At 46.1% G+C, this 18,214-nt stretch overlaps 1 protein-coding gene across 1 annotated transcript in view; it reads left to right on the top strand.

Annotated features, from left to right (window-relative positions):
* The window catches only part of LOC137373102 (cytoplasmic polyadenylation element-binding protein 2-like), a 193,730-nt gene that overhangs the window by 156,904 nt on the left and 18,612 nt on the right, over nt 1–18,214 (top strand). The window contains 1 exon segment of the mRNA XM_068037976.1: nt 4,804–4,918. Coding sequence (XP_067894077.1) covers nt 4,804–4,918 — 115 coding nt within the window.

Here is an 18,214-nt window from a genome sequence, read left to right as displayed (position 1 = left end):
AAGATCCTACCACCTGCACCAGTTGCCCCCACCATCCATATAACCTTAACGCTCCTACCCTTTCTGGCACCCTCCTCGCACACACGGTGTTTAGAGTGCCATTGCTCCTTCACAAACACAAACAAAAGCAGAGTGTAAACTGTTTACGGAGGGAGGGTACACAGTACCTCCCTTCATGCCTGCAGAGCTTTCCCTTCAGTAATCCAGTGGGGCGGCGCAGTGGTTAGCACCGCAGCCTCACAGCTCCAGCGACCCGGGTTCAATTCTGGGTGCTGCCTGTGTGGAGTTTGCAAGTTCTCCCTGTGTCTGCGTGGGTTTCCTCCGGGTGCTCCGGTTTCCTCCCACATGCCAAAGACTTGCAGGTTGATGGGTAAATTGGCCATTAGCAATTGCCCCTAGTATAGGTAGGTGGTAGGGGAATATAGAGACAGGTGGGGATGTGGTAGGAATATGGAATTAGTGTAGGATTAATATAAATGGGTGGTTGATGGTCGGCACAGACTCGGTGGGCCGAAGGGCCTGTTTCAGTGCTGTATCTCTAAACTAAAAAACTAAACTAAACCCCCTCCCTCCTCCCTTCCAGTATGCAGAGTGAGACCCCTGTGATCCCCCCCCTCTCTCCCTCCCTTCCAGTATGCAGAGTGAGACCCCTGAATATCCCCTCCCTCCCTTCTAGTTTGCAGAGTGAGACCCTTGAATATCCCCACCCCCCTCCTCCCTTCCAGTATGCAGAGTGAGACCCCTGAATATCCCCTCCTCCCTCTTTCCTTCCAGTATGCAGAGTGAGGCCCCTAAATATCAAAACTTAGCTTCCGTAGTGAAGTCTTCTGCCTCTGATGACCCGCCGGTTTATCAGTTCGGGAAAGGGATGGCATGTGACGGCCACCCGCTCAATGTAAAATCCGGAAGTGTGCATCGAGAGGTGGCAGGCTGCATAATCTGCAGAGGTAAGTACTGTTTTGGATATGGTAATTGGGGGTGTCACCACTAAGCGGCAAGGGGACTGCACAAAGGTTCCCCCACCGCCAGTAATATGCGGCGGGCCCTTCTCGATATTGGGGGTCGAGAAAGGCCTCTCACCTCAGAATTTTACGAGCCCTCGCGCCACGACTCGCAGTATCAAGGGGCCGGTAAAATTTTGCCCAATATTTGCGGCAACTAACTGCAGCTTAGTTTTTGATAAGTTTGCACTGATGCAGTACCACAATTATTTGTACCTAATTGTTACTATCATCATGCATCAAAGGCACAGTGCTACCTGAATAAAATCCCATCATAAACTTGTAAGTCAGTCATGTGTATCATTAAGTTGGAGAGTGAGAGAGTTGAGTCTGAGACGAGGGTCCTGAATCTAAATAAAGGAAACTATGAAGGTATGAGGTGCGAGTTGGCTATGATAGATTGGGGAACATTACTTAAAGGGTTGACAGTGGATAGGCAATGGCTAGCATTTAAAGAGCACATGGATGAATTACAACAATTGTTCATTTCTGTCTGGCACAAAAATAAAACCGGAAGGGTGGCACAATCGTGGCTTACAAAAGAATTATTAGATCCAAGGAGCAAAAAAAAAAAATGGCCAGAACAAGCAGCAAACCTGAGGATTGGGAGCAGTTTAGAATTCAGCAAGGGAGGAAAAAGGAATTGATTAAGAAGGGTAAAATAGAGTATGAGAGTAAGCTTGCAGAGAACATAAAAAACTGACTGTAAAAGCTTCTATAGATATGTGAAGAGAAAAAGATTAGTGAAGACAAATGTGGGTCACTTTTATAGTTGGAAACGGGGGAATTTATAATGGGGAGCAAAAATGGCAACCCAATTAAATACATACTTTGGTTATGTCTTCACAAAGGATGACACAAATTACCTCCCAGAAATGTTGGGGAATATAAGGTCTAGTGAGAAGGAGGAGCTGTATGAAATCAGTATTAGTAGGGAAATGGTGTTTGGGAAATTGATGGGATTGAAGGCCAATAAATCCCCAGGGCCTGATAATCTACACCCCAGGGTACTTAAAGAAGTAGCCCTAGAAATAGTAGATGCGTTGCTAGTCATTTTTCAAAATTCTATAGACTCTGGAACAGTTCCAACGATTGGAGGGTAGCTAATGTAAACCCACTATTTAAAAAAGGAGGTCGAGAGAAGACAGGGAATTATAGACCGGTTAGCCTGACATCAGTAGTGGGGAAAATGCTAGAGTCCATTATAAAAGTTGTAGTAGCAGAGCACTTGGAAAGCAGTGACAGGATCGGACAAAGTCAACATGAATTTACAAAAGGGAAATCATGCTTGACAAATCTACTGGAATTTTTTTGAGGATGTAACTAGTAGAATAGATAAGGGAGAACCAGTGGATGTGGTGTATTTGGACTTTCAAAAGGCTTTCAATAAGGTCCCACGTAAGAGATTAGTGTGTAAAATTAAAGCACATGGGATTGGGGGTAAGGTATTGACATGGATAGAGAACTGGTTGGCAGACAGGAAACAAAGGTCTTTTTCCGAGTGGCAGGCAGTGACTAGTGGGGTACCGCAGGGATCAGTGCTAGGACCCCAGCTATTCATAATATATATTAATGATATAGATGAGGGAATTAAATGTAATGTATCCAAGTTTGCAGATGACACCAAGCTGGGTGGGAGGATGCAGAGAAGCTCCAGCGTGATTTGGACAGGTTGAGTGAGTGGGCAAATACATGGCAAATGCAGTATAATGTGGATAAATGTGAGGTTATCCACTTTGGTGGCAAAAAGAAAGGCAGATTATTATCTGAACGGCGGTAGATTGGGTAAAGGGGAGGTTCAGCGAGACCTGGGTGTCCTTGTGCACCATCGCTGAAAGTAAGCATACAGGTGCAGCCGGCAATTAAGAAGGCAAATGGTATTTTGGCCTTCATAGCGAGAGGATTCGAGTACAGGAGCAAGGATGTCTTGCTGCAATTATACAAGGTCTTGGTGAGACCACATCTGGAGTGTTGTGTGCAGTTTTGGTCTCCTTATCTGAGGAAGGATGTTCTTGCTATAGAGGGAGTGCAGCGAAGGTTCACCAGACTGATTCCTGGGATGGCAGGACTGACGTATGAAGAGAGATTGGGTGGATTAGGCTTGTATTTGCTAGAGTTTAGAAAAATGAGAGGGGATCTCGTAGAAACCTACAAAATTCTAACAGGACTGGACAGACTAGATGCAGGAAGGATATTCCCGATGGCGGGGGAGTCCAGGACCAGGAGTCACAGTCTAAGGCTAAGGGGTAAGCCATTTGGGACTGAGATGCGAAGGGATTTCTTCACCCAGAGAGTGGTGAACCTGTGGATTTCTCAACCACGAAAAGCATAAAATATATTCAAGAAAGAGTTGAATGTAGTACTTCGGGATCAAGGGATATGGGGAGAAAGCAGGAACAGGGTGCTGAATGTGGATGATCAGCCATGATCGTATTGAATGGCTTACGCCTGCCCCCATTTTTCTATTTCTATTTCTACAACAAAACAAGTTACCGTGGCAGTTTACATTATATTCATACACCAACATGTTATCGCACAGGGATAAGACCTATGTACCCTCTAATTTTTGGGGGGAGCATGGGCGAATTGCTCAAGTTCACAGCCACTTTAGATTCTTTTTTCACGGCCACGCATGCATAGTAACTTGATGGGGCCGACTTGGGCGCAGCGCGCGTGGGAACATTCAGATTGCTATGTGGCCGCCCAGCTTAAAGGAACATTGGTTAAAACTAGTGTTTACCCAAAAACAACATATAAGTTCCTGATCCCTGTAATGCTGCTGTGTGGAGATACATAACTTTTCCACCTTGCCCACATGGAAGCAGAATCACCTTCCTCAAACCTTTCTTGTACAATCAATGGTATGGGCAGCAGCTTTGGATGAGAGAAACAAATAACTAATTTGCATTTATATAGTGCTTTTCATGACCATTGGACATCCCAAAGCACTGTACAGCCAATTAACTACTTTTGTAACTGTTGTCATTGTTGTAATGACGGAAACGCAACAGCCAATTTACACACAAAGCTCCCAGAAACAGCAATATGATAATGACCAGATAATCTCCTCTTGTGGTGTTGATCAAGGGATAAATATTGGCCAGGATATCAGGGATAACTTCTCTGCTTTCCTTCGAAATAGTGCCAGGGATCTTACATCCACCTGAGAGGTCAAATGGCTTAACATCTCATTCACAAGACAACACCTCTGACAGTGCAGCATTCCCTCAGTACTGCACTGGAGTTGCAGCCTTGATTTTTGTGCTCAAGTCCTACAGTGATCCTTGACCCCACAAACTTATGATTCAAAGGCAAGAGTGCTATCAGCTGAGCCGTTGCTGGCATCAGTAGCAGATCCATGCCATCAGGCAAAAGAGAAAATTGAAACCATAGTGATTTCCAGATTATAATCTAATGTTAGATTCAAATGCATTTTATAAACTGTTCAAACTATAATAGGCTGATATCTGAGCCACTAAATTACCATGCAATCTTAATGTCTAGGTCACACTTGCATACAGGTTTCTCTGACCTAGGACCGGTTGAGTTGTGATCTTTTTTTCAGTGATTCTGTACATGTTACGTGTGAATAATCCATTGAAGTATGATTGTAGGTTATTACCTTGTGTAAAGCCTCAATTGTGTCATAATATAATTATTTGACAGCATGTTTGACCAACATTCATTCATTGGCATTGAAGAATGCCAGTCACACGATTCTCCTTATGTATTATGATAGTTGTTTTATTTGTTTGTTTACCAATAGCTTGGTGACATAAACATTTCAATTATTTTTAACTAGGTCCAGATCCGGCCATGGAATCTAAGTGACAGCGACTTTGTAATGGATGGTTCACAGCCACTTGATCCACGCAAAACCATTTTTGTCGGAGGGGTTCCTCGCCCTCTGAGAGCTGGTAAAAGAAAAATACTCCACTGAACTACTTGAAAAATATCTTTCTGGGTGTAGAATATTATGTTGAAATTTGTGTCAATCAAGTGATCTCTTACCTTAGATTTACTTTAACCTTCAATGCTTCTTAATGCTGACTAAGCAATGCCATACGCAATTCACTAGTACCAGTGTGTAACAGGAAATTACAAGCTTGACCCCATTCCCAGTAAACTCTTAACTTCCCCCTGCCCCCTCATTCTCGCTTCATACAGTATAAATGGTTACCCTTTTCAGGCACAGTCCCCTCACTTTCAAGTCACCAGCCTTCGAAAAACCTACTCTTGACTGCTCAGTCCCTGTGAAATACGATCGCATGTCCAACCATTTTCCTCTCCCAAATCTTTGAATGTCTTATTGCTTCCCAGAATTGTGTCTGTTTCTCCTGCAACTTCAGTCTCTTCCAATCTTCCCTAGATATTGGGGAGGTGCCAGAGGATTGGAGAGTGGCAAATTTGACTCCCTTATTCAAGAAAGGGTGTAAGGACAGTCCTACCAACCACAAGACAGTTAGTTTAACATCAATGGTGGGTAAGGTTATCGAAACAATAATCGGGGAAAAAAATCAACAGGCACTTGCAGCGGTTTGAGTTAATTAAGGAGAGACAGCACGGATTTGTAAAAGGCAGATCGGGCTTGACTAATGAAGTAACAGAACGGTGATGAAGGGAATGCAATAAATGTTGCCTTAATGGATTTTAAGAAAGCGTTTGATAAAGTACCACATAAATGGGAGGCAGTGGCATTTTGGTAATGTTACTAGACTAATAGCCCAGCCCCCAGGCTAATAGAAACATAGAAAATAGTAGCAGGAGTTGGCCATTTGGCCCTTCGAGCCTGCTCTGCCATTCATTATTGGAAAGTGTGAAAATAGATAAGTCCCCTGGGCCAGATGGGATTTATCCTAGGATTCTCTGGGAAGCTAGGGAGGAGATTGCAGAGCCTTTGTCCTTGATCTTTATGTCGTCATTGTCAACAGGAATAGTGCCGGAAGACTGGAGGATAGCAAATGTTGTCCCCTTGTTCAAGAAGGGGAGTAGAGACAGCCCTGGTAATTATAGACCTGTGAGCCTTACTTCGGTTGTGGGTAAAATGTTGGAAAAGGTTATAAGAGACAGGATTTATAATCATCTAGAAAAGAATAAGTTCATTAGCGATAGTCAGCACGGTTTTGTGAAGGGTAGGTCGTGCCTCACAAACCTTATTGAGTTTTTCGCGAAGGTGACCAAACAGGTGGATGAGGGTAAAGCAGTGGATGTGGTGTATATGGATTTCAGTAAGGCAGTATTGCAGAAAATACGGAAGTATGGGGTTGAAGGTGATTTAGAGCTTTGGATCAGAAATTGGCTAGCTGAAAGAAGACAGAGGGTGGTGGTTGATGGCAAATGTTTATCCTGGAGTTTAGTTACTAGTGGTGTACCGCAAGGATCTGTTTTGGGGCCACTGCTGTTTGTCATTTTTATAAATGACCTGGAAGAGGGTGTAGAAGGGTGGGTTAGTAAATTTGCGGATGACACTAAGGTCGGTGGAGTTGTGGATAGTGCCGAAGGATGTTGTAGGGTACAGAGGGACATAGATAGGCTGCAGAGCTGGGCTGAGAGATGGCAAATGGAGTTTAATGCGGAAAAGTGTGAGTAACTTTGGAAGGAGTAACAGGAATGCAGAGTACTGGGCTAATGGGAAGATTCTTGGTAGTGTAGATGAACAGAGAGATCTTGGTGTCCAGGTACATAAATCCCTGAAGGTTGCAACCCAGGTTAATAGGGCTGTTAAGAAGGCATATGGTGTGTTAGCTTTTATTAGTAGGGGGATCGAGTTTCGGAGCCACGAGGTCATGCTGCAGCTGTACAAAACTCTGGTGAGACCGCACCTGGAGTATTGCGTGCAGTTCTGGTCACCGCATTATAGGAAGGATGTGGAAGCTTTGGAAAGGGTGCAGAGGAGATTTACTAGGATGTTGCCTGGTATGGAGGGAAGGTCTTACGAGGAAAGGCTGAGGGACTTGAGTTGTTTTCGTTAGAGAGAAGGAGGAGGAGAGGTGACTTAATAGAGACATATAAGATAATCAGAGGGTTAGATAGGGTGGATAGTGAGAGTCTTTTTCCTCGGATGGTGATGGCAAACACGAGGGGACGTAGCTTTAAGTTGAGGGGTGATAGATATAGGACAGATGTCAGAGGTAGTTTCTTTACTCGGAGAGTAGTAGGGGCGTGGAACGCCCTTCCTGCAGCAGTAGTAGACTCGCCAACTTTAAGGGCATTTAAGTGGTCATTGGATAGACATATGGATGAAAATGGAATAGTGTAGGTCAGATGGTTTCACAGGTCGGCGCAACATCGAGGGCCGAAGGGCCTGTACTGCGCTGTAATGTTCTAATTATGATCATGGCTGATCATCCAACTCAGTAACCTGTTACCTGCTTTTCCCCCATATCCTTTGATCCCTTTCGCCCGAGAGCTATATCTAACTCCTTCTTGAAAGTTTTGGCCTCAACTGATTTCTGTGGTAGCAAACGCCACAGGCTCACCACTCTCTGGGTGAAGAAATTTCTCCTCATCTCAGTCCTGAAAGGTTTACCCCGTATCCTTAGACTATGACCCCTGGCTCTGGACTCCCCCATCATCAGGAACATCCTTCCTGCATCTACCCTGTCGAGTCCTGTTAGAATTTTATAGGTTTTTGAGATCCCCCCCTTACTCTTCTGAACTCCAGTGAATATAATCCTAACCGACTCAATCTCTCCTCATACGTCAGTCCTGCCATCCCAGGAATCAGTCTGGTAAACCTTTGCTGCACTCCCTCGATAGCAAGAACATCCTTCCTCAAATAAGGAGACCAAAACTGCACACAATGTTCCAGGTGTGGCCTCACCAAGGCCCTGTATAATTGCAGCAAGACATCCCTGCTCCTGTACTCGAATTCTCTCTATGAAGGACATATGGGGACATGGGTTCGAATCCCATCATGGCAGATGGTGGAATTTGAATTCAATTAATAAATCTGGAATTAAAAAGCTAGTCTAGTGGTGATCATGAAACCATTGTCGATTGTTATAAAAACCCATCTGGTTCACTAATGTCCTTTAGGGAAGGAAATCTGCCGTCCTTACCTGGTCTGGCCTACATGTGACTCCAGACTCAGCAATATGGTTGATTCTTGAATGCCCTCTGAAATGGCCTAGCAAGCCACTCATTTGTGTCAAACCGCTACAAAGTCTCAGAAAAGGAATGAAACTGGACAGTCCACTCGGCATCTACCTCGACACTGGAAATGACCACGGCAAACCCAACCCTGTCGACGCTGCACAGTCCTCCTTACTTACATCTGGGGGCTTGTGCCAAAGTTGGGAGAGCTGTCCCACAGACTAGTCAAGCAACAGCCTGCCATAGTCATACTCACGGAATCATACCTTGCAGACAATGTCCCAGACATCACCATCACCATCCCTAGGTATGTCCTGTCCCACCAGCAGGACAGACCCACCAGAGCTGGCAACACAGTAATATATAGTCAGGACGGAGTTGCCCTGGAAATCCTCAACATTGACTCTGGACCCCATGAAGTCTCATGGGCAAAGAAACCTCCTGCTGGTTACCACCTACCGCCCTCCCTTGGCTGATGAATCAGTGCTTCTCCATGTTGAACACCAGTTGGAGGAAGCACTGAGGGAGGCAAGGGCACAGAATGTACTCTGGGTGGGAGACTTAAATGTCCATCGCCAAGAGTGGCTCGGTAGCACCACTACTGACCAAGCTGACCGAGTCCTAAAGGACACACCTGCTAGATTGGGTCTGTGGCAGATGGTGAGAGAACCAACAAGAGGGAAAAACATACTTGACCTCGTCCTCACTAATCTACCTGTCGCAGATGCATCTGTCCATGACAGTATTGGTAGGAGTGACCGCTGCACAGTCCTTGTAGAGATAAAGTCCTGTCTTCACACTGAGGATACCCACCATCGTGCTGTGGGGCAGTACCACTGCTGAATGGGATAGATTTCGAACTGATCTAGCAACTCGAAACTGGGCATTCATGAGGTGCTGTGGGCCATCAGCAGCAGCAGAATTGTATTCAACCACAATTTGTAACCTCATGGCCTGGCATGTCCTCTACTCTACCATTACCATCAAGCCTGGGGACCAAACCTGGTTCGATGAAGAGTGCAGGTGGGCATGCCAGGAGCAGCACCAGGCATTCCTAAAAATGAGGTCAGTCTGGTCAAGCTACAACACAGAACTACTTGCATGTCAAACAGCGGAAGCAGCATACAATAAACAGGACTAAGCTATCCCACAACCAATGGATCGGATCTAAGCTTTGCAGTGCTGCCACATCCAGACGTGAATGGTGGTGGACAGTTAACAACTAACAGGAGGAGGAGGCTCTACAAATGTCCCCATCCTCAATGATGAAGCCTAGCAGATTAGTGTAAAAGACAAGGCTAAAGCATTTGCAGCCATCTTCAGCCGGATGTGCTGTGTGGATAATCTATCTCGGCCTCGTCCTGAGGTCCCCAGCATCGCAGATTCCAGTCTTTAGCCAATCCAATTCACTTCACATGATATCAAGAAACGGCTGAAGGCGCTGGATACTGCAAAGGCTGTGGCCCCTGACAACATTCCGACAATAGTACTGAAGACTTGTGCTCCAGAACTAGCCGCGCCCCTAGCCAAGCTATTCCAGTACAGTACAACACTGGCATCTACCCACAATGTGGAAAATTGCCCAGGTATGTCCTGTACACAAAAAGCAGGACAAATCCGACCTAGCCAATTACTACCTGATCAGTCTACTCTACTCCCGATCACTGGCAAAGTGATGAAAGGGGTTATCGACAGTGCTGCCAAGCAACACATGCTCGGCAATAACCTGCTCACTGATGCTCAGTTTGGGTTCTGCCAGGGCCACTCAGTTCCTGACCTCATTACTGCCTTGGTCCAAATTTGGGCAAAAGAGCTGAACTCCAGAGGTGAGGTGACAGTGATTGCCCTTGACATCCAGGCAGCATTTAATTGAGTATGCTATCAAGGAGCCCTGGTAAAACTGGAGTCAGTGGAAATCAAGAGGAAAACTCTCCGCTGGATGGAGTAATATCTAGCACAAAGGAAGATAGTTGTGGTTGTTGGAAGTCAATTATCTCAGTCCCAGGACATTACTGCAGGAGTTCTCAGGATAGTGTCCTAGGCCCAACCATCTTCTGCTGCTTCATCAATGACCTTCCCTCCATCATAAAGTCAGAAGTGGGGATGTTCACTGCGGCGCAGTGGTTAGCACCGCAGCCTCACAGCTCCAGCGACCCGGGTTCAGTTCTGGGTACTGCCTGTGCGGAGTTTGCAAGTTCTCCCTGTGACCGCGTGGGTTTCCGCCGGGTGCTCCAGTTTCCTCCCACAGCCAAAGACTTGCAGGTTGATAGGTAAATTGGCCATTGTAAATTGCCCCTAGTAGGTAGGTGGTAGGAGAATGGTGGGGATGCAGTAGGGAATATGGTATTAATATAGGATTAGTATAAATGGGTGGCTGTTGGTCGGCACAGACTCGGTGGGCCGAAGGGCCTGTTTCAGTGCTGTATCTCTAAATAAAAATAAAAAAAGATTACGCAATGTTCAGAACCATTTATGACTCCTCAGATACTACTGAAGCAGCCCATGTCCAGATGCAGCAAGACCTGGACAGTATCCACACTTGGGCTGATAAGTGGCAAGTAACATTTGTGCTACACAAGTGCCAGGCAATGACTGTCTCATACAAAAGAGAGTCTCCTTGACGTTCAATGGCATTAGCATTGCTGAATCCCCCACTATCAACATCTTGGGGGTCACCATTGACCAGAAACTGGACTGGAGTAGCCACATAAATACTATGGCTACAAGAGCAGGTCAGAGGTTGGGAATTTTGCGGCAAGTAACTCACCTTCTGACTCGCCAATGCCTGTCCAGTGAGGGGACACCATGAGAGGATTTATTTGCCTGAGTGAGACATTGCCAGAGTGAAGTTGGGAATTTGGTGCATGTGGGAATTCGGGGCAGAAGGGGAAAGAGGGGCTCCTTTTCCTATCTTTTTTAGCTTCCAGCAGCTGGTGAGTCGTCTTCCTTTGAATCCAAGGTAGGTGAATGCAACTTTCCATTACTTCAGCTGTGAGAATCGTTAACTAATTGAATAATTAAAATATGACTGTACAGAGATGGCAGGGCCAGTGTTGTGCTGTAACTGCAGCATGTGAGAATCTGTGGAATGCACTGCAATCTCAGACAACCATGTCTGTAGTAAATGTCTGCAACTTGCACGACTGCACCTCAGAATTGCTGAGCTGGAGACTCGGACATTGCAGAGCATCTGGGAGGGGGAAAGTTATCTGGGCACTTTGTTCCAGGAGGCAGTCACACCCCTGAGAGCAGGGAGGCCATTAGAGATGGCCAATGGTCAGGGACAGGAGGGTATGACAGCTAGTGAGGCAGGTAGGGGGAATCAGCATGCAGTGATGGAGGAGCCTCAATCCCTCACCTTGTCCAACAGGTACGATGTCTTTGCTACCTTGTGGATGAAAAAAAGGACTGCAGTGTGGAAGAGCAGACTCACCATGGCACATTGGTGAAAAATGCCATTCCAGTGGGGGGAGTGAAGAGGAATGTGGTAGTGATAGGAGGCAGTATAGTCAGAGGAATAGATACTGTTTTCTGCAGCTATGACCGGGAGCTCCTATGGCGGTGATGCCTGCCCGGTGCCAAGATTAAGGACATCTCACAGCTGGATAGGAACCTGGAGTGGAAGGGGGAGGATCCAGTTGTTGTTTTCCATGTGGGAGCCAATGACATAGGTAGACCAGAAATGAAGTCCTGCTTAGAGAATTTAAGGAGTTAGGGTCCAAAGTAAAACGTAGAACATCAAAGGCACTCATCTCTGCATTGTTACCTGAGCCACGCGTAAATTTGGCACAGGGTCAAGCAGATTAGAGAACTAAATGTGTGGCTCAAAGAGTGGTGTGGGAAGAAGAGGTTTCAATACTTGGGGAAGAAGGAGCTATTCTGTTGGGATGGGCTTCACTTGAACCACACTGGGACCAGTGTTCTGGCCAATCGCATAACTAGGGCTGTGGACAGGGCTTCAAACAAACAGAGGTGGGGAGGGTTTGGGTAAAAGGATATTTAGAAATCCAAAGAGAGAGGTCACGGCATCGGAGCAGGATAGTGATATGGGTAAATGCCAACAGAATGGGACAGGAAGAGACAGAGTGTTTAACAAAAATTATACTTCGACAAATAAGGTCATTGCAGGGAATAGAGGTACAAAAATTAAATTAAAGTTCCTTTATCTGAACGCACGAAGCATCTGTAATAAGATGGATGAACTAGTGGCGCAAGTAGAAGTAAATGATCTGGATCTATTGCCATTACCGAGACAAGGTTACAAGGAGATTAAGGTTGGGAAATGAATATTCCAGGGTACACAATATTGCAGAGAGACAGACAGAATGGGAAAGGAGGAGGGGTAGCCCTGATGGTAAAGGATGACATAAGGACATTAATAAGAAGGGATCTGGCCTCAGAAGATCATGAAATAGAATCAGTTTGGGTGGAAATTATAAATAGCAGGAGTCAGAAAACACTGATGGGTGTAGTTTACAAGCCAGTAGTTATATTATTGGCAGATCATTAAATGGGAAATATTGGAGCTTGTAACAAAGGTAGTGTATTAATTGTTGGGGGACTTTGATCTGCATATAAGCTGGGATGATCAAATTGGCATCAGTGGTCTAGAAGATTAATTTTTAGAATGTTTTCATGACAGTTACTTGGAGCAATACGTTGTCGAACCGACTAGGGATAAAGCTTTCTTAGAACTAGTATTGTGTAATGAAACATTAGCAATGTTATAGTAAAAGATCCACTGGGAAATAGTGATCATAACACCATTGAATTTCATGTTAAGTTTGAAAGTCACAAATTTCAATCACAAGCAAGAATCTTCAACTTAAACAAAACCAATTACGAAGGTATGAGGGTTAACTAAGGTTAATTGGGCAAATAGACTGGAAGGTATAGCAGTAAATGAAAAGTGGGAAATATTTAAAGAAACAATTCAAAGGGTTCAACAAAAGTACATTCTGTTCAAAGACAAAAACTCGTCGAGAAAGACCCATCTGTGGCTCACTCAGGAAGTTAAGGAGAGTATTAGTCTAAAAGAAGAGGCTTACAATGTTGCAAAAAAATAGTAGCAAGTCTGAGGATTGGGAGTATTTTAAAAACCAGCAAACGGCCACCAAAAAAGTTGATAAAAAGGAAAAAAATAGAATGAGAGTAAACTATCCAGCAATATAAAAATAGATTGTAAGAGCTTTTATAAGTACATAAAAAGGAAGAAAGTACCTAAAGTAAATGTTGGTTTCTTAGAAGCAGAGACAGGATAAGTCATCATGGGGTCTGAGGAAATGGCAGAGACATTGAACAAATATTTTATGTCTGTCTTCACAGTAAAAGACACAAGTTCCATACCAGAATAGGCAGTAACCTAGGGGCTAAAAAGAGTGAGGAAATAAAGGAAATTGATATCAGCCGAGAAAAAGTATTAGAGAAACTTTATGGACTAAAATCTGACAAGTCCCCGGGACCAGGTGGCCTACACCCTAGGGTTCTAAAAGAGATAGTTGCAGAGATAGTGGATGCACTAGCTATGATTGTTCAGAATTCCTTTGATTCAGGAATGGTGTCAGATTGGAAGTTGGTAAATGTTAGACTGCTTTTCAAAAAGGATGTAGAGAGAAAACAGGGAACTGCAGGCCAGTTAGCCTAACATCTGTCGTTGGGAAGATGCTGGAAACTATTATGAAAGAAGTCTTAACAATGCAGTTGGAAAAGCATAGTATGATGAGAACAAGTCAGGATGGTTTTACTAAAGGGAAATCTTGTTTCACATACTTATTACAGTTTTTTGAGAAAGTAACTTGTAGAGTAGATAAAGGAGAGCAAGTAGATGTAGTATACCTGGATTTCCAAAAGGCATTTGATAAGGTGCAATTAGATCCAAATCATTTACTTCTACTTGTGCCACTAGTTCATTTATAGGCAAGATGAGGGCTCGTATATTAGCATCGATAGAGGATTGGTTAACAGACAGAAAGCAGAGAGTGGGCGTAAATGGGGCATTTTCAAGTTGGCAGGCAGTGAATAGTGGGGTGCCGCAAGGATCAGTGCTGGGGCCTCAGCTATTTACACTCTATATTAATTACTTGGATGAAGAGACAGAGAGTAATGTATCTAAGTTTGTTGATGATACAAAGCTCGGTGGAAAGGTAAGCTGCGGGGAGAACATAGAGAGGCTGCAAAGAGATATAGACAGGTTGTGAGTGGACAACAATATGGCAAATGGAGTACAATGTAGGGAAGTGTGAGGTACTTCACTTTGGTTGTAAAAATAGAAAAGCGAAATATTTTTAAAAGGTGTGAGACTGGTAAGTGTTGTTCAGAGAGACTGGGGTATACTTGTACAAGGAACACAAAGTTAACAGGCAGGTGCAGCAGGCTATTAGGAATGCAAATGGCATGTTGGCCTTTATTGCAAGAGAATTGGAGTACGGGAATAAAGAAGTCTTACTAAAATTATACAGGGCTTTGGTGAGACCGCACCTGGAATACTGTGTGCAGTTTTGGTCACATTTAAGAAAGGATATGCTCGCACTGGAGGTGGTGCAGTGAAGATTTACGAAATTGGTCCCTGGAATGAAGGGGCTGAGTAAATTGGGCCTATATTCTCCGGAGTTTAAAAGAATGAGAGGCGATCTAATTGAGACATACAAGATTCTGAAAGGGTTTGATAGGGTAGAAGCTGAGAGACTGTTTCTGCTGTTCGGAGAATCTAGAACTCGGGGGTACAGTCTCAGGATAAGGGGCCGATCATTCAGGACTGAGATGAGGAGAAATTACTACACTCAAAGTTTTGTATCTTTGGAATTCTCTACCCCAGAGGGTTGTGGATGTTCCACCGTTGAATACATTTAAGGCTGGGATAGATAAATTTTTGGTCTTGCTGGGAATTGGGGAATATGGGGAGCTGGTAGGAAAGTGGAACTGAAGCCCAAGATCAGCCGTGATCATATTGAATGGTGGTGCAGGCTCAGTGGGCCAAATGGCCTACTTCTGCTCTTATTTCTTGTGTCCACCATCTACAAGGCACAAGTCAGGAGTGTGATGGAACACTCTCCACTAGCCTGGATGGAGGCAGCTCCAACAACACTCAAGAAGCTCGACGCCATCCAGAACAAAGCAGCCCACTTGATTGGCACCCCATGCCCCACCTTCAACATACACTCCTTCCACCACCAATGCACAATGGCAGCAGTGTGTACCATCTACAAGATGCACTGCAGCAACTCACCAAGTCTCCTTCGACAGCACCTTCCAAACCTGCGACCTCTGCCACCTAGAAGGATAAGGACAGCAGATGCATGGGAACACCACCATCTGCGAGTTCCCCTCCAAGCCATACACCATCCTGACTTGGAACTATATCGCCCTTCCTTCACTGTCACTGGGTCAAAATCCTGGAAGTCCCTTCCTAACAGCACTGTTGGTGTACCTACAGCCCAAGGACTGCATGGGTTCAAGAAGGCAGCTCACCACCACCACCTAAAGGGCAATTAGGGATGGGCATTAAATGCTGTATAGCCAGCAACACCCACATCCCCCGAACAAAAAAAAAGGCTGGTTAGCAAAATTGAGGCTTGTGGAATAGGAGAGTCAGTGTCCAAATGGACAGCAAGTAGTGGTAAAGATGGAAGCATGGTAGTCAGTGGTGTTCTCCAACGCTCAGTGTTGGGACCACTACTTTTTTTTTTGCTACACATAAATGACTTGGATCTTGGAATACAGAGTAGAGTTTCAAAATTTGCCAATGATTTCAAACTTGGAGGAGTGGCAAACAGTGAGAATGATACGAACTTCCTGCAACAGGACATAAATAGGCTAACAGAGTGGGCAGGCAAGTGACCGATGGAATTTCATATAGACAAGTGTGAGGTGATGCATTATGGCAAAAGGGATAGAATGAGGCAATATAGACTTAATGGCACAGTTCTAAAGCATGTACAGGAACCTGGGGGAGGATGTGCTTCGACCTTTGAAGGTGTAAGGACATATTGAGAAAGTGGTTAGCAAAGCATATGGGATCTTGGGCTTCATAAATAGAAGAATATAGTATAAAAAGTAGGGAAGCTATGCTGAACCTTTATAAACCTCTGGTGAGACCCCAGCAAGAGTATGGCATCCAGTTCTGGGCTATGGAGATCAAGTGAGGAAGTGGGTCTGACTGGATTGCTTCGCAGAGAGCTGGCATGGACCAAATGGCCTCCTATGCCGTAAAGGACTCTATGGGCTAGACTTTATTCATAGCCCGTCGCGGGTTCCGTGGTGGGGTGGCCAGAAGATTGTAGCGGCATCAGCTGCCATAGAACCAAACATCGGGATTGTCAGGCCCGATCTTCCTGGTGGCGGGGAAGCTCCGGGGCGGTCCCTCTGCTGTTCTGGGACCCACGTTTGCATATTTAAATAACGCATTTGCGTGAATTAAAATTTGAAACACAGCAATCTTACCTTCATTTACCGATCCTCAGCACGACGAGATGCACTCGCATGGCTTCACTTTCGCGTGGCGGGGGGAAGGGGTGAACTCTGCATACTGATGGGTATGGGGGGGGGAAAGGGGTGAACACTGCACTCTGATGGGTGGCGGGGGGAAGGGGTGAACTCTGCACACTGGGTATGAGGGGGGAAAGGGGTGAACTCTGCACACTGATGGGTATGAGGGGGGAAAGGGGTGAACTCTGCACACTGATGGGTATGGGGGGGGAAAGGGGTGAACTCTGCACTCTGATGGGTGGCGAGGGGAATGGGTGAACTCTGCACACTGGGTATGAGGGGGGAAAGGGGTGAACTCTGCACACTGATGGGTGGCGGGGGGAATGGGTGAACTCTGCACACTAGGTATGAGGGGGGAAAGGGGTGAACTCTGCACACTGATGGGTATGGGGGGGGGAAAAGGGGTGAACACTGCACACTGATGGGTATTGGGGGGGAAAGGGGTGAACTCTGCACACTGATGGGTATGGGGGGGAAAGGGGTGAACTCTGCACTCTGATGGGTGGCGAGGGGAATAGGTGAACTCTGCACACTGGGTATGAGGGGGGAAAGGGGTGAACTCTGCACACTGATGGGTGGCGGGGGGAATGGGTGAACTCTGCACACTAGGTATGAGGGGGGAAAGGGGTGAACTCTGCACACTGATGGGTATGGGGGGGGGAAAAGGGGTGAACACTGCACACTGATGGGTATTGGGGGGGAAGGGGTGAACTCTGCACACTGGGTATGAGGGGGAAAGGGGTGAACTCTGTACGCTGGGTATGGGGGGAAAGGGGTGAACTCTGCACACTGATGGGTATGGGGGGGAAGAGTGAACTCTGCACATGGGTGGCGGGGGGAAGGGGTGAACTCTGCATACTGATGGGTATGGGGGGGGGGAGAAGAGTGAACTCTGCACACTGATGGGTATCGGGGGGAAAGAGTGAACTCTGCACACTGATGGGTGGCGGGGGGAAGGGGTGAACTCTGCACACTGATGGGTATGGGGGGGAAAGAGTGAACTCTGCACACTGATGGGTATCGGGGGGAAAGAGTGAACTCTGCACACTGATGGGTGGCAGGGAGAAGGGGTGAACTCTGCATACTGATGGGTATGGGGGGAAAGGGGTGAACTCTGCACACTGATGGGTATGGGGGGGAAAGAGTGAACTCTGCACACTGATGGGTGGCAGGGGGAAGGGGTGAACTCTGCAAACTGATGGGTATGGGGGGGGAAAGAGTGAACTCTGCACACAGGTGGCGGGGGAAGGGGTGAACTCTGCATACTGATGGGTATGAGGGGGGGGGGGAAGAGTGAACTCTGCACACTGATGGGTATCGGGGGGAAAGAGTGAACTCTGCATACTGATGGGTATGGGGGGGGGGGAAGAGTGAACTCTGCACACTGATGGGTATTGGGGGGAAAGAGTGAACTCTGCACACTGATGGGTGACAGGGGGAAGGGGTGAACTCTGCACACTGATGGGTATGGGGGGGAAAGAGTGAACTCTGCACACAGGTGGCAGGGGGAAGGGATGAACTCTGCATACTGATGGGTATGGGGGGGAAAGAGTGAACTCTGCACACAGGTGGCAGGGGGAAGGGATGAACTCTGCATACTGATGGGTATGGGGGGGAAAGAGTGAACTCTGCAC

Source organism: Heterodontus francisci, chromosome 1 (assembly GCF_036365525.1).
Source record: "Heterodontus francisci isolate sHetFra1 chromosome 1, sHetFra1.hap1, whole genome shotgun sequence".
Taxonomy (NCBI): domain Eukaryota; kingdom Metazoa; phylum Chordata; class Chondrichthyes; order Heterodontiformes; family Heterodontidae; genus Heterodontus; species Heterodontus francisci.
Note: the sequence above shows the minus strand (reverse complement) of the source record. Positions and strands in the feature narration are given on the sequence as shown.